Raw genomic sequence first — 23445 nt, 5'->3', positions numbered from 1 at the left:
AGGTTCCAAATTGTTTCAGTTCATTGTGAAACTCTGGAAGTACAGAAAAAATGTACTCTATTTTGAGTTTAACACTGCTACGAAATACCCTAAATCTGCAACTCTACAGATAAACGTCTGGGTTTACACACAAAAGAGGACAAAACTCTAGTGAAATAATTAGCAAGATTTACTGTAGCGCTATGACTGCAGAAAAGACCTGAGAAGATTTAAATGTGCTGTTGGTGGCTGCTTGCTTCCTGGGTTGCTTGGGAAGCTTCTGGTGCAGAACACAACAAATATCAAACAGTCCAATTACCGTGATGAAACCGCTCAGTCAACACGCTGTGACCCATCACTCGGGTCTGGCAGGGAAGCATTTTATCCATATATGTGGTTTGTGGTTTGTACAGATATCGCCTGCTAACACAAATGCCTGTCCTTTTAAAATATATTGCACAATAGAGACCTGTAAGTTTTACAACAGCACAGATTCCAATCTTTTAATGAAAATTAATCATCATACTTTTTTTAATGGAAAAAGACCAAACCCAAACCGTGCCTGCTGACATAGTTCTGTGTATCACTCCTAATTCCTCTAAATGTGCTTTTCATGTTTGCAAGAAATATCCCTTTTGTCTCTCTGCCTACATACCCCAATCTATTCCCCAGATGTCTGAACATGACCGCTGCTGATCAGGCTATTTCCTCCTGACTGCTGTCTGCCAACATCTCCCTTCTGTGTGCTCAGGAATATACCTTTAAAGAGCCTGAATGGAGGGTGTACAAGTGTTACTGGTTACAGGTTATTTATACATTCTCCTGGTGTTAAGCTACCCCCATCTTCAAAGCAGAGTCACCTTCCACAGAGAATCCTTCTGATCTGCAAATGCGGAGTGTGCAAAGCAGAAAATTCTCAGTCCTGGTGCCCAGGAGGGACAGCCTGTTAAAACTCAGCCTTTCCAGCTTCTTCACACCTAAGTCTCGAGGTGGTTTTTCACCTTATCCACACAGTGTCCACTTCAGTGGCCATGGAAGAGCCCCTCCAGCAATTTCAACAGCCTCTGTATCAGATCCTTACCATGTGTCATGTTTATTTAAACAGAAGGGAGGCTTTACACTCCATGAGCAGGGCCATGGGACTCTGAGTGTGTCTGCTCGTTTAGGAATGAAGAGCAGATATACCAGGGAAAGAGCTGTTACGATGTCAGGCCAGTTTGTTTCAATAGCCTTTTTTGGTGGTGTTAATCTCTGCCTGTTGCAGGGAGAAGTGAAAGATTCCCCCAACAGGGATGCCTGGTCATGTCCTTCAGTGCCGGATGAAGCATGCGCTTTCGCCCCATCCCTGTGCCCCACTAGCTCCCATGCTGAAACATGAGCAGTGGCTAACAGGATCACTGCCCCCGTGCACTGCAGTCACTTAATGGCCTTACACATATTCCTTCTATAAGTCTTGCCACAATGCTTACCTCTGGTCTAATAAAGACATTTATTCCCACAGCTATATTTCTGCTACTGCTGTTCACTCAGCAGTTGGCTTTGATGAGATGATTTCTCAGGGTGACTCATATTCCACCCTCGGTTCACCCAGGCACACTCCTGAGGCAGCTGTTATCTGGGCAGCAAGTGTAGGTTTACAGCAAGCATTTCACGTTGCATGCTGGCCACCTCCTCCCTTCCCACTGAAGATGCACAAGGCAGGTGCCTGTCAACCCTCTACCATGAACACCTCCAGCAAAAGTGTCCCAAACTGCTGCCATGGACGCTTCCAGCTCCTCCAGGAGCATTACTGATCTCAGCATCGCTGATCAAAGAGCTCCCAGCTCTGGGGTCACGCAGGGAGCCCACCAGCACTCAGAACAAGACAAGACAAAGGCCCCAGATTGCTTAGAGAAAACTGCGGCGTGCAGCTATCCTATCGTAAGGAGAGGGCTACAGGCTTGCTCGCTGAGCTCACTAACTAGAGACTCAAATAACAGATAACCAGATCCTGTAAACTCATTTCTGTTTAGCTCTGCTGACCAATGGTTTCTTTCCCTGTTTTACACACAGCAGACAAGGGCTTGTTCTATTTTCTTTGGCCGCAAGAGATAAAATTTTATATTTGTTACTGTGTATTTAATTTTCTGGGTTTCTTTCAGAATGATATAGTCTGTCACAGCTTTATTCCCCAGTGCAAACCTGAAAATCACTGGGCCAAGTTACATCAACTTATTTGGTGTCAAAACTTGGCTCAGTTTTACAAAAAAGGCTCTTCAGTGAGTCAGCTTCCCATTAAATCTTCAGGGATGTTAATCCACAGGTGGATCCCACTCCGGTATGATACATGTATGGTGTTTTCCTTGTCTAGGAATAAACCAGAACTGCTTCAGACACACTGTGCTTCAGCTGTATAAGATGTCTTGATTAGCATTTCTTGTTTTGTTTTCAGAAATAAAAGGAAATAATAATAGACTCCAAATCTCTTTCTTGTTCATAGCTGAAGCTGGCCCACATAATTAAAGGTAATTGTTAGCTTCTTAACAGCTTAGCATTTTCCACTGCACCTTCTAGAGGAAAGAAAAATCCAGACAGAAGAACTATTGAATTTGAATTCAGCATTCTCAGTAGGCATTTTCCTCTTGCATATACGCCAAAACAGTAAGTAATGTAGGCAGCAAGCATAGAGAGCAATTGCTTACTGGTGATCAAAGGTAAGAAAGGTCAAACGTTTATTTCCTATGTTGCTCCTATGCGTGCAGTGCCCAGAATCTTTTAATTATATTTCATGGTACTCTGAACTTGTACAAGGACATAAAATATATTTATAGCTCACTTAAACTCTTGGTAATGAAACAGCCATCCTACGCAGGACCTCTGCTAATCAGCTGAAGACTTTCTGTGCATTAACTTTAAAAATGCAAAAAAGCGCTTGTTCGTTCTCCAACAGAAATGCTTATCACAGTTTAAAGGCAACAACAAAGAAAAGCTATTTTTTTTTCATTAGGTAACAGTTTGAGTCTCTATCAGTTCACCTGTGATGTTTGAAGTAAAAAACCAAAATTGCACAGGCAATGCACATTTATTATAACTGTTATTATAGCGCTGGAAGCTCTCAACCACACTGTGCCAAACACTGAAGAAACATATAATAAAAAGATCACCCCTCTCTATAGCTTTTCCTGTCTAAATATGTCATTTTCTCTCTTTTAGACAACAACAAAAAGGAGGTAATCAAATAAAAAGGTCTTTAAAGATTTCACTTAACTAATCATACTTGATGCAAATTTCTGATGAGCTGACTGAAAAGCTCCCGGTCTACTCTGCTCCTGTAATTATACACCTCACAGCAAACTTACCGTACGTATCTTACACAAATCTTCCACGCTGGGGATCTGCTTTAAGATGAATTTTGGGGAAGAAGATTAGCCAAACATGTAAACTGTTTCTAAGGCTGAGATTAAGGAAAGGAGTCGGTGCTTTACAACAGGCCCAGTTAGCTGCCTTTGCTTTTCTTTTTCTCCCAGAAGCTGTCAGGCCGCAGCATGCTGGAGGGGTGGTGAACACGGGGAGGGAGGCAGGCTGGCCCTCTGCTCGGGGCTGTGGCTATCTCTGCACCTCCTGGGCCAGCAGCACACATCCAGGGAAGGGGGCTGCTGGAGCACTCGGCTCCCAAACTGCCTGCTGCTGATTTGATGCCACAAATCAGAATCTCTGGGGTGAAAGTGGGACCTTATGTTAGATTTGTAAAGACTATGGTCAAGTCTGTCTTATAATTGCAAAGCCAAACATCCCCATACTTAGGCAAAGGAAAACATTCAAGTTTCTGGTGAAACCTTAATTCAGTTCCCTGATGTGTGTGTATTATGATACAATCTTTAATTAGCCTATGAGGAAATTAATAATTATGTACTGAGTGCAGAATTTGGCTGCTGTACAGTAAATAATGCACCACGCTACCCGACGAATGATGATGATTCAGCAGACATCATCTATCACATGCCCTGGAAAAGGCAAGGGGCCTGTGAGAAAAAAAAATAGTCTGGGATCATATCATTAAAGAGTGAATATCAATAGTTTATTTCTGCCAGAGAGGGAAGCACAAATTAAGACTGCACAAGAAATCTCAGTTCTAGTCTTTCACCTTGTTTTCATGATGGACTAGGCAACCATGAAAATATTTAGTGTTTCTTATCTGTTTCATACAGCAGACATGGCCAAACAGAAACTGAACTGTGTACAAGCGCCGAGACCTGATGGTGAGGGGTCTGGCACTACCAGGAAGGCAAGGGTGCCACTGGGCTGGGCTTCACCATGACCTGCTGACAGCGAGGGGTCGAGAGGAAAGCTCATCCGCCTTAGCTCAACCACCTCTTCTCCAACCTGACTAAAAACTGCTGTGACAGACACAAAAAGCAGAGGATGCTAAATCCTGCAGAAACAAGAACAATTATATTCCTTCCAAAGAGCTCCTCAAGCTGGACAAAATTCAGGTTTGAAATAGCCCTGATTTTTCTGAGCTGCAGCAAACACATGCCCGACATTTAAAATACTGGTTGTTTTCGTCATGGGTACAGCCAACTGCGTAGCCTTCCTATGCACTTGAAAGTGTGAAGGAGGAGGATCAGTTGGTGCCCCCAGGCTCTTGATGCCAGCCAAAGCGGTGAGTGTTGGAGGAGGAACGGTGAGCGTTGGAGGAGGAATGCTACCTCTCTACCATTATTAATTGGGAGCCAAAATTGGAGAGCGAAAATACAGACAAGACCTTGATTTACAGTGAACCAAGACAAACAGGATACTCTACTTCTGCCCTCAGATGTCACAAATAAAGCATAAAGCAAACAAATTATGGCTATGTATTATTCTTGAATATTTCCTCCTAAGCCCTTGCTTTTCCTAATGACCAGGAGGGCAGGAGCAGAGCCACAAGCATGGATGAGCACAGCAGAAGAGAGACGAAATCTTGCTCTCAGGAAAGTAAATTCCAGCCATTTCCTCCACGACAAGTTTACTACATGCTGCCGCACAATACTTTTATTGGCATTCATTAGTCCTTGAGGACCAATTTATTCATTTTTAGCAGCATTAAAACAGAGGTTGCATTTTACAAGTGAATTGCTATACTGCTGGGGCTGTAGGAAGCGGCTCAATTATCTCCAGTGTGTTAAAAGCTGAATCCAGACTTGATACTAATCTTAAATTGTAACAAACATTATTTCCCCAAGCCTTGATTAATCAACAGTCTGATCCCCAGCTTGCAGCTGTCTCAGGCTTTTGAGGAGGGAGGTTGGCGGTGTTGGGTTTGTTTATTTATTTTTATCATTGCCATGCAGCTTGGGAACCTGCAGAGCAGAGACCAGTCACCACTGGGGTGCTCAGCAGTGTATTACTTGCAAAACATCACCAGACACGAAAACCAAGAGATTGAAGCCCCCAGTATTCACTGCTCCTCCTTTTGCATCTGATTTCTCCTCCTTTTGTATCTGATTTCTCCTTTATTTGGAGCTTCATTTCTGTTTAAGAACAGCTGGAGACCACAATTTAGCATTTACATTTAACTAGATATTTGTGGCACTCCCAAGTCAAATTACCCAAACTTGTTACCTCTTGACATGTAAATATACTATAATATTCATTCTCAGTAACACCTGTAAAGAATACAGCAATTCTTGAAATTGGGGCTTGCCCTGTTTCAACTAAAATACACACATATGTCTACATATGCACATACATATATATATTTCTTTATATATTTGACCCTCTCCCTTAATCAGCATCTCCAAGCCACTGAGCTTCAGTGAATTCATGCTCTTGACTGTACTACCTTGAAAAATATCACAGCCCTTATTCTTCATGTAAGAATCAAAATCCAAGCAATTTTCATGGCCCTCATTATAGTAATTTTTCTTATTTTGTTTAATTTTGTTTCAGATTATCACTTGGCACCTCTCGCAGGTTGAGCCAGGGAAAGAGATTATCGTTGTTGTTTTAAGTAGCAGGTGTAGTGATCAACGTGAAAATGTATGTACCCCTCTTGGAGATGTAGTTATGAAAATGGAGGCAAGAATTCCAGCATTACACGCAAAAATAAAGCTAAGTAATTGACAAAAAGTTGCTTCAGAGGGAAAAAATGAATCCTTATTTGTTCTCTCTACTAATGAATGCAGCCTCACTATTTTTACCAGGGCTCTTGTATAGGCTGCTTTCATGCTGGCCTTTGGGTGAAGCATGCACTGATGGTACCCTCTTAGTCAGCAGGAATCATCGCTGAGCAATGTGGAGTGACTTTCTGCAAAGGACAGATCCTGCTGCGATAGCAGCGGATTAGAAGAAGTATTACTAAAGAGAAATCTTTAGAGGCCCTCAATGAAACTCTCATTTTTACAAGTCCTCTTCTAAAGATGGCAATCTAGCTGAAGTAAAATTCATAGCGTATCCTACTCCTGGCTCCACCAACTCAACGCATCTGATGCTGGACTCATGTTTTGCAGAATCAGATCCTTTGGAAGGAAGATGGGTTTTCTGATTTCTATTTCTCTTCACAGTGAAACAAACTCAGCTCATTGGTGCCTTGGCCAAATCTGCAGGTTTATGAGAATGACTTAACACTACCCAGTTTTTTCAGAAGTAGCTACGAACTGTTGGGTAAAATGAAGAGTTTCTTTCCCTCTAACCTGGCTAATTTCAGCAAATACAAGAAATGGAATCAAAATACCCTGACATAGCCTAGAAGGGAAGTGAGGCACTGGAAAAAGCTCTGCTGTTAACTGCGCTTTTAAATGCAAGAAGCTGTGTTGGTCTGAACAGGAAAGAGGGGTAGAAGTGAAGCATCCTTAAGCAGCCATAGCAAATACAAAGGTGAAATGTTTGACAGCGAAGGCATTTAGCCTCCTTCTACTGCAAGAGGGATTATCTTTGACTCTCCCTGTAGATAGATCAATTCTCTGCCTAGATTTCATAGGCACAGAGCACCCTTAAGCTTCCACTGGTACTCATGTTACACTCTAAAAATCAGCCCAACTCCCTTAATCACACAGGTTACCAGATGCCAAAAAAATCTGTAATACTCTTGCCCCTATTTATACAAGTTGCTTGCAGACCTCTCTCATGATTTTGATCATTACTTCCACTTTGGAAGGGGTCTTACACAAAAAACCACTCTTACCAGTGACTCAAGGAGCATTTACAGCCAGGACCTATTCCCTCTTAGGTTGGGAGTGCTGAGCATTAATGTATGGAGAGGTCTTGGTTGATAAACCCCTGTGTAACATGGACTGATAGAATATCTTTTGCTCTCTTACCAGAAGAGAATCACTGTGTTTGATGATCTAGAGGGACTTTTGGTACTCTTACCCAAAGCCAAGGAACTTGAGCTCTGTTCCCACCTCTAGCACAAACCTATCCTATGAACTTCCACTCATCTCTTCCCTCCACAGTCCACTCACCCAAGCCTGTTTTTTGTTTGTTTATTTTGTTTTTTGTTTTTAAAGAGTCTTTGGACCACAGGTTGAGTCTCAGACAGGCAGGATGCCCTGCAGTGCATTACAGTAACAAGAAGCTTCTTGGCTGTATGGACGTGCTACTTCAATGCCAATAACTAATAAAGCAGAATCAACAGTTTGCTGCGAGCATTTCTGGTGAGAGAGAACAAAGTACTTCTATCATCTCAAATGAGAGCAGATATCTTGCAGTACTCAAAATAACACAACCTCCTATGTCAGGACTTGCCACATATTTCAGTAGTGTATTTTCAAGCTTGCTGTGAATGCTGATCTGTAAGTGAGGACAGTACCTTGTCACTGGAGCCCTTGATGCTCGCATATTACCACAGCACCTGGCTAGGAACAGAGACATGATTCTTGGCAAATGCCAAGCTGGGAGGGGAATTACCAACTCAAGAATTGATTTAGAGCACCTACATTCTTTGCAGTAAGAATAGCCCAGGAAATCCTAGTATTTTCCTCTTATGAGAAACATTGAGCATCAGAGACATGAAGGGTGAAAACTGCTTCATGTGGAAACCAGTAATCCAGCTGGAAGATGGCTGAGCATAAACTGGTTCAAGACAAAGGCTCTTCTGCAGAGCCATGCAGAAAAACCTCAGCTGTTCATCTCCCATTTCAGTGCTCTGACCTCCATCCAGCCATCTGGGTGTAATGCTTCTTCAGTCACTGAAAGCAACATCCAGTGCTTGTAATAAAAGTTTGGCTGCTTGGCTGCTTACTCTGTGAAATCAGAGGTTTTCAAAGAGATTCATGCATTGATTCCTGAATGTTAAAATAAACTGTGCCGTCACTTTCTTCTGAAATGATTATCTGGACATCACTAATTTCTTGCTAAATATGCCTGTGTCATCCAGTATCTCGGAAGAGCAGGTGCTTTCTTTTATGTCCCCAAGCAGATGCACATTTCACTGTTCTCTGAGCACTCAGAGGCAGCTTTTTTTGAGTGTGTGACAAAACATGGTGACAGCTGCTGAACCCAAGATACCTGATCTACCTTTTCTACCTAATCTGACTTCTGCAGAGATGAAGAAACTCATCTCTTGCGGTGTGCAAACCCTTGCAGGAGGCACCCCACTGCAGTGCTCTCATCCCAGCCACCACCACTGCCTTGTTTTGTTCTCTTTCTTTTCTATAAAAAAAAGAATATTGTGCCTATGCCATCTGTTAAGCAAAGTGCTGCACGTACACTGCAATATACCCTGCAGCACACAATGGAGCCTTGCAGATTAAACGTGAAGAGAAGTGACTAAGGGGAGAGAAAACTCCAGGTGCTGGAACTGTTACAGGTGAGCCTAAGCATTTGCTTCCCCGAGGCAGCTACCTGTCAGGATGAATCTTGCTGAACCCAGGAATGCGCCTCGGTAGACGCCGCACCCCATTCCAGGAAACCATAAATACCAAACAAGATGCTCAGCACCACACATGAAAGCATCTTCTTTCTGCGGAGCATGATTGCGGGGGAGTGACAGCCGGACTAGCATCAATCCTGCCTCATGCTGGGGTTTTCTTAAGGTGGTTCCTTGAGCGAAACAAGGAAGGAGGCAAGTGTGGGTACTTGCTGCCTTCCTCCTAAGCAGGCCCCCAAGGGAACCCCCTTGTTTGCTTCTCTGTCCTGGATCTACCTGGGACCCTGCTTTTTTATTTCCAGGTTAAAGGACATTCTCTCTCTTTTTATCTCATCCCAAAACCAACCCTAAGGGAAGGAAGTCCAGGGGAGCCAAAGGAATCATCTTTGATAGCTCCTCTTATAAGTACTTTTGATAATGTGTCCCAGAGGCAAAGCTGGGGGACAACTGAGCTTCTTCTGAACGATGCTGCCCAAGTGCCATGCAGGAGGGGGCACAAAACAACTAATGGTGCTTTGAGTAGCACAATTTTGCCAAACAGGGTGCCCTTGGCCTGTCAGAGAAATGCAGTGCAGCTGAATGAACACTTACTTATCAACAGTGATTGAATCCCAGGTTTCTTTTCCTCCTGTTTCTTTGTCATCTCAGCAGGAAAAAAGATCGTCAAGCTTCCTGCTTATCTTAAACACCTTCCTCCCGTTAATTCCCCCCTCTTCCTCAGTTTCCCTGACTCTACTAGCTTTTTGTTTGGGGGCTGAATTGTTTTAGGTTTGTTTATACTTTTCAGTTTGGAAGAGATGCCTGTGCACATACACTGATTGATGTTAGGTGTTCAGTCGTGAGACCAGCAGAAGGTCAATGCAAGACTGATGTCTGGAAAAGCAAACATCAGGTGAGCCATGGAATTCATCCCAATGTCCCCACCACCACGTACCCATAGGGACAGCTGAGCCTGCACTGGGACCTGCTGCCACCTCCTGTCTGCCTGAGGATGCCCTGGAGGTCAGTGCTCTCCCACAGAGCTGAGCCCATGGCCAAGGCCACCAACAGAGGCCACACACCACAATTTCAGGGGCAGAGTCCCAGCATGGGGAGTTACCACAAAAAAAGAGCATTCCTGGCTAATTAGGGGCTTCTGGATCAAAAGCAATACATTTAAAGTCCAAACTCAAACGCTTGGCCTTAAGGAGTGGCCAGTGCCGATGCCAGGGGTGGCCAGAGGCAGCCAGCTCACTGAGCACTGGCTGGGACTGCCAGAGGGACACTGCTGACTCCACAAGTGCTCCTTTCCACAACCTTTGAAACAAAGCAATTTATTTCAAAACACAGCAGCATTTCCATATTTTGAGGCATAACCAGCCCCTGGAAAATTTCCTTCCTGTTTCTACATAAACACAGTATCTTTTAGAGAGCACCTCACCAAACCCAAACCACGCGATGCCTCCACAGAACACCCACAGCCGAGAGCGACAGCAGCAGGATGCTGGAAGTGCAGAGCAGTTGTGTTGGGGCAACACATTTGGGACACAGGCACTGCAGCCCCCGTGGCCCAGATAATCATTGCTTCGGTCTTGTGTCAATCATTTTCTGCACAGAGTAGTCCCACATCTCCTGGAACACGTCTGGTGTGCGGGCCACCAAATTTGGATACCTTACCATTTCAGGCTGGCAGGGCTTGGTTCATGTTATCATCAACTGAGAAAATACCTGTACAATTCAGATACAGGCCTGGATTTTGTAGTCCAGGTTTAAAGTCAGTGAGGTAGGAGAGAGCTCTGCCTGCTGGGCTTACTCCACAGCCTCCTGATCAGCTTCCTTAAGCATTCACAGTATGTGTAAATAAATATATGTATATAGCCTCTCTCCCCAAACAGTCCTTCTGGTACCATGGGTTAAATAAGTCAGTTCCTCTGACAGAGACATATTTGGTTGAATTTTAAACACCGGGCCTTTAGAAATCTCTAAAATTTTAACTATCAGCGTGTAACAGCTTCTGGGACGTTCCTCACCTTGTAACAGTTCTTCATAAGAAACATGTAACTGCCTAAAACCAACTCTCAAATAATGTTAATTATCTGCATGGTCTGTGTTTCAGCATTTGCAGTTTTCAGCTACTAACATTGGACATTATGAAGCTTTTACATGACATCAGCTTTCCAATGAGCAGCCACCTATAAAATACATAATTTTTAATCTGCATTTGATTGCCACAGCTTAAAAACCCCAGAATTTATGGGAGCTACAAATCGTTTTTAGACTGTGCAGCATAGAATAAAAGCCAAGATTTTTGGTTCGGCTTGTTGATATTTCCTGAAAACATGAAACAATTCTGAAAGGACAGATTTCCTGGCTCACAGCTAAAGGTCAGCAGTCACACAGGGAGCGCTTGCTAAGTGTACCAAAACGATTGGGAAGGAAAGATTGGCACAACATTGTAGTATTATTAAAAAGTGATTTAAGTGGGGAAAAAGGGAGAAAAGAGAAAGAAGGACAAAGATTAGACTCTCAACAAGTGAGCTTTCATCGAGACTAGAAAAACAGCCTTGTTCCTTGCAGCCCCTCACTGTCACTCCAAGCACCACTCGCTCTTGCTCCCTCTTTCCACCCCTCCGCCAGCTGTGCAGCCCCAGCCCAACGCGGCTGCTCCAGCCAGGCATCACAAACCACTCCTCTGGCCTCTCCTCCACAGTCCAGAGGTTTTTCCACGCTCATCTCAGTAACAGATTGCGGAGGCACACGTTTCATTGGGAAGGACAGGAGTTCAAAAGTTCCATGACTTTGTGCAACAATAACATCCAGTTGTGTGATTTGCAAAAAAAAAGTTCATTTTCCCAAGGAATCTCCCCCAAACCTGTCCAATGTTTATAACATTCAGCTCAATTAAAACCAAAGCACTTTACTGGCTAACTCCTGTTCTGCAGCCGGCAGAGGGGGCAACAGGCAGCTATCATCAGTTTCTTGAAATCATCTGCTTGAACAAAGTTCCTTGACAAAGTATTTCATTTTATAATGATACCAAAAATTTCCCATCCACTGAGATGATACCAGTTCAAAAACAAGCACATTCTGCAATTAAAATCTCTGAGGCATGTATAATGTTGGTAGCATCTTTAAAACAGTATTTACTACTAGTCTCAACAGAGACTATCCCAGGCCCCGCCAAGACTCCCAATCTTGTTTTAATTTTTATTATTCACATTTTTCGTTTAAAGAATGGGGCATGTACAATTTTCCAGGCAAATAACTCTGACCAAAACCAATGTAACAGCCTCCAGCAAGGTCCCTACCACAGGCTGTGCACCCATCCCTGCCTGAGCAAGGGCTCTAGGACATCAGAATCAACAAAGAATTTGTGCGTATAATCCTGCTAATGAAATGCCACTACTCAGACCTCAAGGTCCTCCCTAACACTGATTTACCAAAAGCATATGCTCCCATCATTCATGGTGTGTTTTTTTTTCTTTTTCAAATTAAAGCCAATTGGTTGTAGAGCAAAATACTACCTTTCCAGCTAAAAGGTTAACAGCAAGCCAATGACCACATGTGTAACTTGAATCTGCTGCTCCCAAATCGGACTAACTACAGTAAACTAAACCAAAACAACAAATGCACTAGTAAGCAGCTAAGCAATACTGCAGGCTGTTAACTTTAAATTTAGCCCTGGCAGATCCTGGAGGAAGGGCATCCCAGAAGGCATGTGTCTTCTGCTATGCAGAGAGACCACTCAAACCGTAGGATCCTATTCCACATGTATCACTTCTGAATATATGGCTATACCTATTGTATAGCATCTCTATTTCATATCTATATTTTCTCTAAAAATACTTTGCATGAGATAAAGGACACTCTGCTCTTGGCCACAAAGCGTTTGCCCCAAAAGCCGCCAATGAGACTGAAACAACAGATTATAATTCCTCGCACCAGGACAAAGCCATAGCTCAGAGTAGAGGTGCTCTGACAATTTAGGGTTTTACAGACCACAACCTGTAAGGATGAATTATTCTCCAAAGCAAAATGTTGAACACTAGCATGGAGAATATTACTTCAGAAGGAGATTGCTGTAGCCTTGCTATTTTTTAGCTGGAGCTTCAGGGCAATTTACAAGTAGAGACTATTGCCATGATGAACGGTGAGATTACAGAAGCAAGATTTGCTGTGATGAATCTCAAAAAGACAGCTCCAGGCCTACAGTTCAATGTGCCACACCTGCTAGCAGAGAATACATGAATAATCTCATCTCCAGGCTGCAAATACTATGAGAAAGGGTTGGACATCCCCATCCAGTGGAGCCTCCCCTATGCCCTCCTAAGGCCAAACAAAATTGCTAATATGAAGACAAGCTGTGCATCAGTATCTCTGCAACCCCAAAACCTGCACTTTACACTTCTGCTAAGGAAACCCAGCTAAACCAGGCATCCAGTGCCAGAAAGGCTAGAATTCATCAATCTGACATTAAAAAACTCTTTTCTTCAACAGCTCTAAACAGCACTATGTGCACAAAGTCTTGTTAACTGTGAGATTAACTGGAAGATAGGGTGGTTTCTATGGCATTGTTTCAGGAGCTGAGGTGACTCCATTGCCCCATCACCAGAACTTCCTCTGTTTTAAACTATCTATGTAGTAGTTAAAGAAAAAATAATAATACTGCTTATAGGTAAAGTCATGCTTGAAACTCAGACACAATATTATAATTTTTTTTTAAATCATGTCTTGCATAAATTATAAACTCTATATTGATTGCAAGGGTAGTTAAGCAAACTAAAAAGGTATAATGGGAGCAGGAGACATCTTCTTGGCCTTGTGGGCTCAAGTGAGGTTATTCCCACTGCAAAACACCAATGATCTGTGCATTATGGTCTGTTAAAGTAATACTTGGCTTATTGAACACTTACTTTGATGCTTAAAAGAAACTCGGGTATGCACCACAGAAATACAGCTTTATTTTTATAAAATGCTGGGCAACAAAAACAAAAAAAAAAAGGAAAGCCCTTACAGCTGTAATTAGTATCTCAACACCAGCATCCCCCTTTCATATGCTTGGTTTTGCTTACTATTATTCTTATTGCTGTTATTATTATTAATCCACCAAAACATCACACTCATTCTAAACCAGTTCTTCACTAAGCAATTTCTGCTCGTTAGTATAATCCTTAAAGCTTCCATCAAATTTTGCGCTCTCTTACACGACAGATGTAGAACTATGTTCTTTTGAGTGTGGCAAAAACAAAGAGCAGATATATCAGTCAGTGCTGCAATAAGCAGTGGAGGGAGAGGGTGCCAAGGCTGGTGGATGTTCTGCATTAACCCCTGTGAAGGGCTGGATTTCAGAGGCCAGTGAGTGCGCTCAGTGGCTGCTATGTCACGTCCCATTCAGGCATCAGTCTGAGCAACCAGCATTGTAAGGCTCTTTTCAAAATCCTGGTTACCGCTTTTTAAGGCAGGTGAAAATCAATTAATTTTCAGCTTGTAAAGGAACGCCTTTGCTGTGGTCAACCTTGGCCACACAGTTACAATGCATTCTGCAGAGATGCACTGCCTTTTCTTTCTATTTAGTACAAAAGCACTTAATCTTGGTTATCAGCTCCCTGAAGGTCAGGCTTATTTCCTTAGATCTATTATTTACTGCTTCAAATTTCCAGTTCCACCTTTCTGGCTATTATAACTTCTTTCCCAACTCCTATTCTTTTCACGATAACTCCATATGACGACTGTTGATAAAGTTAGGAGGACCGTGATTCTAAATGTCTGACCTTCTTCAAAATCTGATAATGGATACAGTTTCTGATTCATAGGTCATCTCAATTTTGCCAATAAACCATTTATTTCCAGTGGCCTTCAGACCTTGAGGCTTACTGTGCACTGCAAAATGGATTCTTCAGGGAACAATAAAAATAAGAGAGACATCCTTAGCCTTTGCTTAGCACGTTAGGAGGGATGCTGTACTTTGGGGAGCATGTTTGTCCACAACATCTTATGCACCACAGTCTCTAAGATCTCCACTACCATACAACATTTTCTGATGCTTGTATAAAGCTGGAAGTTATAAGAGTCTAATATGAACTAACCTCCTTTTCATTTGCAATCTATATGAAAAGGACAAGAAAAATCCATGCCTGCTTAACACCCCCCCCACCTACCAAGGGCTATCCAGTCATCTTTACCATATTCTTCAACTTACAGCTCAAGGCACAGTGCCAAGTTTTACATCACTACCTCAAACGTTATGCTGCTGTGGTAAGACCCGATTACGCCATGCTTGTAAAAGCTGTGTCGGTGCCAAGGTACACAATTTGTTGGTATGAGCGCCTGCTAGCCTCCTTCAGTGGCTTTACTGAAATGGAGTTCTCAAAATGTCTTGGTCTTGCAAAAACACTGCCAGAGGTACAATTCCTATTGAAGGTCAACATTTCACGCAAACTATTGAGTAAGATGCAGGGGAAGGCGTGTCGAACACAAATCCCTGGCTTGAACAGTGCTTGAAAAGTTAAACAGTGACTAGATCCTGAGCAGCGGGGAACCAAGTAGGTTTTACTTACTGTCAAAGCTTCTGTGCTGTGCTGTTAGGGTTGTCTGCACAGAGCGACCGGCCTCTTTCATCATGGCTTCAAATTCACTTCGGCTTTTGTTTGCAAAGTTCTCCTCCATCTCGCTGGTGCAGCAGGTATAGCCTTGTGGGCAGATTCGCAGGTGCTCCCCTAAAATGAGAGAAAATGTAGTTCAATGGGCAAGTCTGGAAAATGAAGGATTTCACCCCAGACAACCTCGGCATAAAAATACTCCAGCTCTCTAGTAACCTGGATCTGTATCAGGCTTTACATGTTTACGCCCCAACTTGAGTTATCCTGCATTAGTATAGTGGTTGGTGTGAATAAAGGTACAAATTTCTTTACAGAATGGGTGGTTAGGTGTTGGAATGGGCTGCCCAGGGAGGTGGTGGAGTCCCCATCCCTGGAGGGGTTTAAGAGTACAGCTGATTTAGTGCTTAGGGATATGGTGTAGTTGGGAATTGTCAGTGTTAGGTCAATGGTTGGACTGGATGATCTTCAAGGTCTTTTCCAACCTAGACGATTCTGTGATTCTGTGAAATTTTCTCACTGATGACTATGAGGGAAAGAAAAGTGAAGGACATAAAATTCATACATGGGGCAAGGAGAAGGGAAATGCAAGTGTCTCCTACTCAAAGCCCGCCCTAGAACCCAGCTCTGCCTAGAATCTCAGAAGACATGGAAGTCTCTGATTAAATAACATACTAGTCATCCTCATTAGACTTAACATGTATATTAGAACAACTGTTTGAAACTACTTTGTCAAGAAAAAAACCCAAACTCCAATGCCCTCCCCCGATCCTAAACCAACCCCCCAAAAAAACCTATCCTGAGAAGGCATTTCCATAACCAGAAAGGTTGAGACTAGTGAGTTTTCAAAAGACAAGAGACTGAATGCCAGTGGAATTTGGGTGACTAATTCCCCTCCACACGTTTTGAAATCTGCCCATTTACTATTTTTTTCAATGAAAAATTTATCTCCCAGAAAGAGGCAAGACCACCCAAAAAAGAACTGCTATGACAATCACTGACTGATTATTATTATACCCTTTGCTACAGGGAAGGACAGGAAAGGTAAGAGGAGTCGGCAGTCAAATTGAAAAATTCTTCAGTATGGGAGCTCCTCCTGCCCTCTGCTATCTCTCTATTGTGGAGAAGCAAGCGTTTGCATAGGCAGAGTCAGCAACATTTTAAAAATAATTGCTTAAGTTCTTATGAGTCCTTACAAAGACACATCCACCTGCAAACACACCCCACGTTTCTCCTTACCCAGCAATAAGAATTCATTTGAATGAAATCAAACATCAGGGTTATTTTTTTAAAATAAAAAACCATGTTGTTCCAAGCATGCACTGAGATAAACCAATTACAAAGAAGTTACCATGCTTAACATAATTTGATTGGGATTACCATTGATTTTGCTGGCAGTTTTACAGGACTGCTATCTTAACATCATAGCTGAGCTGAAAGATATTTTTAAAATCATGTTTTATCTTGTGTGTCTCGACAGCTTCAGATCCTGAACCTAAGAGTCCTCCAGAGTTTCCCATTAAAGTCCTTAGCTATTTCATGCATAGAGACCTTAGTAAATGGTTGCCTTAGTGTAAAGGGTCTTTGAAACTGGGCATGTGTCCTACACTTGTGAATGCCATGTCATTAGTAGCCTAAGAGCAATTTTGTCAGGAGTGCTCTGTAGTTGATGTATTTTAGGCAGAAGCCATACAGGATGAGTTTGCATTTTCCTGGCCCTCGGGTCCCTGCTCACAGATGGCTCTGGAGCAACCTCTGCAGGGTGCTGGGGTGAGCCTGCCCTTGGAAAACAGGTTATTGTGTGCATTTGCACCAACAGAGAAGCCTTCCTGCCTATGTGATGGGAACTGCTGCTCACCAGCTTTTGTAGGAGAACAGCTTCCATCATCAGGCTTGTGTCGTGCTCCTGGCTGACAGGAACGTCAGGGAGGGCAGCGTGTCCTGCGGGCTCCCATCTCCCAGAGGACCCCCTCCCACTGCCCACGAGCACCCAGGCACCACTGTGCCACACCATCAAAGCAACAGGAAAAGCAGCAACTTGCTTCAGTACAAAAACTAAGAGTCAAATATAAACTTGTGGCTCAATGCTTGCCATACCAAATGCAATTTAAGTTACAGTCCTTGCCTAAGCCTTTTCTTCCTTCATAAACAAGACTGTTGTAATCCATTCCCTGAGCTCATTTCTGTAAAGCTGCATTTTTACAAGAAAGCCATCATGACGATTGCTGACATGTCACAGACAGGCAGAAAAAGAGATATAATTTTTTGACAAGACACAGCTTTGTTTCCTGTCATGGCAAATTAAAAGCTTTTTTCTTGTCCAGCCTCTTCCGTCCGATTTCTGCTGCCACGGGACTTCTGATGGGGATCGAAGTTTTGTTGACAGTTGTTTTACTGTGGTAGACATCCTTCCATGCTGTCCTTGGTGTCCTCAGGACAAACTGAGGCCTTTTCAGCGCCAGGCCTCTCTGAAAGGCCTATAAAAAAGGAAATGGATCCCAAAGGATCCCAGTGGTTCCCAAAGACTGCCTTTACCACCACTGGCTCAGTCGCTGATAAATTTTGCAGATGAGGTCCTGGTCCTGCAAGCCCTTGCACATGACAGCACCCAAAAGCACGAGCACTCCTGCCACTTTTCTGTGTGCCATTACTCACCAGGGCTTGCAGGTTCAGCCTAAGCCACGAACAGGCCTTTACAAATCCTGTATTTTGGTAAACCAAGATAAAGCAGTGGGAACTGACCGCCTGGGGAACTCCCATCTCCTGGCCTGCTGCCAGTAAGCAGGGCCTGGCTGCACAATGGTCTCCTACCCCTCAGGAAGGATTGGAGCAGGACACCTGCCTGAAACCAGGGAGAGCAAATACGGCCACCCCAGCAAGGAGACACCTACACGTTCCTCAAAGCTGCCTGGTTCTCCTGACCAGGCTTTAGACACAAAAGAAAGGGGGAAGTGTGCAGATTGCCTCTGGGTAAGATCAGGGCCTGTCCCCAGGAGGAAGACGGATAGGGAGGAAGAGCCCCATGCTGTGCCCAAGCTCCCTGACAAACAATGAGGAGCAGCAGAAGTGCGAGGTGCACTAATTAAAACGTGACATGACCAGACAAAACCCTCCATGCTCCCACCCCAGGCAAAGCAGAGAGCGTGTTTCAGCAGGATGGCATCAGTCCAACACCTTGCTGTGCTAGCAGAGCTTCAAATAACCTCCAGCCAGCCGGCACCATGGAACAGAGGGGGAAAGAGACAGAGGAGAAAAAAGACAGAAATCAAGGGAAAAGTCACACTGGTAGCTAAAATTGCTTAATTTTACACAACTTTGTGAACTGAATGTAGAATTTTTTTAATGCTTGAACTCAGAGCAGTTTCAATCCCTTTTGAAGCAACATTTATCTTGGCTTTCTACAGGCATCTGTATGGTACTCAGCACCACAGCACTTTATCTCTGTGGGAAGCAAAGTTTTTATCATTTGTCTTTGTAATTCATACTCGCTACACACAAAATAGTCTTACTGCACTATGAAAATGCTTTGCTTTCTTTGCTTTTTAACCTGATCCACCCTGGAAACAATCACTATTATTATTTAACTTTTTTATTGACTCCAAAATAAATGCATTCTAGACCATATTTTCCTCTCCTTGTATTTCAAAGTTCATTTGTTTGCTAACTTGCCGTTATGTCATTGCTGAAGCTGCACTATAAATATCTCTGGGTTCACTTGGCAGGAGATTATCTGTAGATATCTATGGAGAGCTAGAGGTGTTTTACGAGGAGTAAATCTGCAAGATACAGTCTGCGTTCCCTTCTCCACTGCTGCGTCAGAGAAATTTCCCCTTGTATAGAGCTGACATGTTGCTAGTCGCTTGCTCCAGAGCGCATGCTCTTGGCTCCTGGAAAAGCTTTACAGAAAGCAAGTGAGCACGGCAGAAGCCAAACCAGCAGCAAGCAGAGGGATGCTCCAAATCTCCTTGAAGGTAACGGATACGCTCCCAGTGACTCAGGCCAACACTGGGTCAGGCCCAAAGAGAATTACACTATCCCATATGAGTCTGTAACTGAAACCCAGCCATCTCTCCCCAGCCCTTGACTTGCAGCCCCCCAGCTGAGCAGGTCTGGCAGCAGAGCACGGAGGTGCCCAGGGTACATTTGACGGCTCAGCTAATACCAGCTCTGCACTGCCCTAAGCACTCTGAATTTAAGACATTTACATTCATAAGTAAGAGAAGATGCACTTTCCCTTCAGAAAACTATCAGCTTGCCCTAGCCTTCAGCAGCCAAAATGTGTGGTTCAACCTGGGTCTCCCTGGAAGAGCCAGCTCTCCTGCCAAGGCTGCTGAAGTTAGGGAGGGATGTAACCCACCAGCCTTACAGTCTCTTTGGAAACAGAGACAGGACAGAGCATGCATGAAAACAGCATCGAACAAATATCTCATTTATGATTAACTGCCCTGGAGTGGAAGGGAACAGGCAGGAGGCTGATGACAAGAAAATATCACACTGCCTGGCTACGGGCTTGGATTGTCCTTCAAATACCCTCTCAGCTGGCTGGGTTAGCAGATCATTTTGGCTATCAAATTCATTACTGTGTTTGAGAGTGCCAAATATTAAATCAATTGACCACTTTCCCCTTGGGGATGGAGCCAGGCTGCTTTGTGGCAGGGTCCCCGCAGGGGGAATAGCCCTACCCACATCCACCATTGACATGAGCTGAGATGAGGCTCAGCTCCCTGCTTCTTCCCGTGTGTGCCCCCGGCCTCGCTGCCCTGGCCCACGCAGGCTCTCCTCTGCCGTGGGTCCGCCTGCCACAGGCTGTGCTGGGAGCTGCTGTGGCCAAGGTGTGTGGTGTAACACACAGGGCGGCAGGATCTCAGCTAACGGAGCTCAGAAAAGCTCCCTAGCTGTTCACTGCCGCTGTGTTTCACCCCACCACAAGGCTCCGTAGCCACAAAAATAAGAGAGGAGGGCAGTCCTAGGGGTGTAAAATGCAATACTGAGAGAAGAGTCCTTGGCTCCTTTAACCATGTAAATAGTGCTATTTCTATCTCTCTCACAGGATGTTGGAGACTGAATTCATTACAATGTTCGCAGAAGGTTTGGGGTTATTTGGATGTGTCAGAGTATCTAAATGCAAATTACCACAAAATCATTCCTCCCAGAGGTTAATTTATTTCAGGCTGTGATAAATCTGTCATGATTCTTCCCTCACAGTTGCAACCCTCCTCCCACTCACTCTCCAAACTGCTCCAAAAACTCACCGTGTGCTCCTAGACCAAAACTGAGCCCTGGCTGCCTCACTCCAGCCACCCATGTCAGGACACTAACAGCCCAAACCCCTCAGGGGTTTCTGGGTGCACATGTCTCAGGCAATCATGCTTGCTGAAGTCAGCCAGTGAGCATGAGAGCACCTGGCAGCCGAGGAGCTCCAGTCCTCTCCTGCTGTCCCTGGTAGGCACTTCTGTCTGTTGGTCTCTCCCTCTTCACACCTAAATCCCATGCAGGCTAATGAGCATCCCAGCCACAAACGGAGGACAAAACAGTGTAATTCAGACCACGGCTTTTTTTTTTTAAACTATGTCAGAGTGTCTGCAGCTAATGCAAAATGAGCCTGGAAGTGGTACAGATGTTAAAAATACCTTGCAAAGAGGTAGCGCAATGAAAGTAAATCCCCTTCCTTATGCCTCCCAGGTTTTCCTGCTTCAGGTGTTCCTGTCCTCATCGCTCTTGAAATACATCTTTAAAGAGAACATGATCTAGCGCATGCTGATAACTAACTGACAGCATAGCCTCTAGCACTAGTACCACGACGCTACCTTGAAACACAGTTTTGTCACAGATAACTCCTAGAGGAAATGGGAGTACCCAAAAAACCTTCAGACTAGGAGACAGTCCTGGCTGACCGCCCTAGGAAGAGCTCTTCATGCCTTTTTCACTCTAGATGTACTGAGAAACATCAGCTGGCAAGCCGCTTCCAAACACCTACGCCCCATAATATTTGTGGTGTCCCATAAGGTGTCCAGGTGTACAGCTGGTCTCTCACAGTAGCTGCTAACATCAAACTGAACTGGTTACCAGACTGCTCTATTAAGCAGAGTGCATATCAGGAATTTTCCCATATTGCAAAGGCAGGTGTTAGCCAAGCACTGTGCAGCCTGTTTCTTTGATTTGCAGTCAGCTGTCAGCAAAATATGATATTTTCTATTTTCTGATTATGTATTAAGAGTATCGTCTTTTTTTGGCTTTGGTTTGCACATAATGTCAGGGGACTCATAGCAGGCCTGAATATTAAGTATTGTATGACAAATCTTCACACTTTGATCAAAAGGCACTGAGCGATGTTCTCCCTGGTCTTAGCAATACCACAGGTTGAGGATATGCATGGTGGGGCAGGGCTATGGACTGGCCAAGAAATCAGGGGCAGAATATGGTCATGAGGAAGGGCTGTGCTCATGTGAAGTCATGATTTTCTTGCACTTTGATACCAAGAAGCACTCTCAGGATAAGAAGCAAAGGTGGCAGGGTGTAGCTGGGAACCAGCCCCGCCATGGACTTGGTGGGTATCTTGGATGAGCCAGACTAGGACCTAACGCAGCAAAAGGGAGAGGAGAGCCAGAGAGAAGCTGTCTGCTTCACCAGCACCTGCAGGAACCCCTCATGGACCTCAGTGCGTGCTACACAGCAAGACCCAGGTTAACCTCAGCCAGCCCAAGGCCACTGCAGAGCAGTGTCACAGCTCACGCGCGGAGGACTGCGGGTGCCATCTCACCTGCTGCATCCACGCTGGCCCCCCCACGCACATCGCTGCTGCCTCCCAGCATTGGTAAGGCGAGAGGGATTTGGCTCTAGCACAATCAACTCCTATTTCTCTTCGCCATTGCTGAGGGAGTAGCTGGGTATCTCGAGGGACTGATAACAAGGGCATGAAGTCTTTTCAAGCTGCACACCACAGGTCTGAATTTGTCCCGTGTCAGCAGCTTTTATAATGCCTTACCATCTGACAGCTGATCAAATAGCTTGTGCTATCTGAGATGAACTAATGTTTTCGTTCCAGATAAAGAAAGCAAGCACTACGTTCCACATCAGTGATAAAAACAGCAAACTGGAAAAAATAGCTAGAGAATATGCTTATTCTGTTAAAGCAATGCATGTGTTTAAGACAATAATAAAACATTAAATGCTTGTTTCTGCAGCTCATCATTCAGACCAGGATTATACCAACAGAAGTGAACAACCAAGAGCAGATAATCCAGAAGATTTGCTCTTTCTACTCCCTACCTTTCTACTCCTACCAGGATTTAATAAACTATCAAAACACTGTTAACCAAATAAGACAACTTAATCTGGCTACTGCGTGGAGCTGGCTCCCTACCAGGTTAGCACTGTTCTATAATTGCATTACAGTGAAACCCTGACACAGTGAATAGATACAGGTATTTCTGAGAAATACCACAACTGGCCTCCTCAGAGGAGAAAACCACTGATGTTTCCTATGGACGCAGGCTGTTCAAGTCAGGAGCCTGGCTCCCAGGGAGTCGGGCGGGAGGGTACAGGGGAGGCTGAAGGGCAATTTCCTCTGTATTTGCTCTGTTCACGTGTTGAAATACTTCAGGCTCTGAGGCTGTCAGCTCAGTGTCACGCTCACACACTGGAAGTGTGATATCAATTTGTTTAATCCTAGACCCCGATGTCAGAAGAATTTATAAGGCAGGCAAACATGGGCAAAAAAAGTTAATTAACAGAGGAAAAAGAGCCACCTCCATGTCCAGGAAAAATATTAAGTATAGAGTAGGTAAGAGTGCCTTCAGAAATGACAGTCTGAAAATCCTAATGTCATCTGTGTCTGTTACAGTGGCAAACTGCCCAAAGGAAGGGAACAGAGAAAGTGTCACAAATGCTGACAACAGACTTGATTCTTACTGAAAAGATCTGCATGAAAGCACTTCACCCACACATTGCTCCTTTGGGTTTTGGGAGTGTCTTTCTAAATGAAACAGAACACCCCTTCCACCATTCTGCTCCCCTGCTTTCTCACTCAGGACCTGGATCTGCCCTTAAATACATGGCCCT

At 44.1% G+C, this 23445-nt stretch overlaps 1 protein-coding gene across 1 annotated transcript in view; it reads right to left on the bottom strand.

The window, feature by feature from the left end:
• GPC1 (glypican 1) overlaps nt 1-23445 on the bottom strand; it is a 216150-nt gene that overhangs the window by 93615 nt on the left and 99090 nt on the right. Inside the window, exon 2 of the mRNA XM_074877780.1 lies at nt 15346-15504. Coding sequence (XP_074733881.1) covers nt 15346-15504 — 159 coding nt within the window. The remainder of the gene's footprint in view (nt 1-15345; nt 15505-23445) is intronic.

The sequence above is a fragment of the Strix uralensis genome, chromosome 9 (assembly GCF_047716275.1).
Source record: "Strix uralensis isolate ZFMK-TIS-50842 chromosome 9, bStrUra1, whole genome shotgun sequence".
Classification (NCBI taxonomy): domain Eukaryota; kingdom Metazoa; phylum Chordata; class Aves; order Strigiformes; family Strigidae; genus Strix; species Strix uralensis.
Note: the sequence above shows the minus strand (reverse complement) of the source record. Positions and strands in the feature narration are given on the sequence as shown.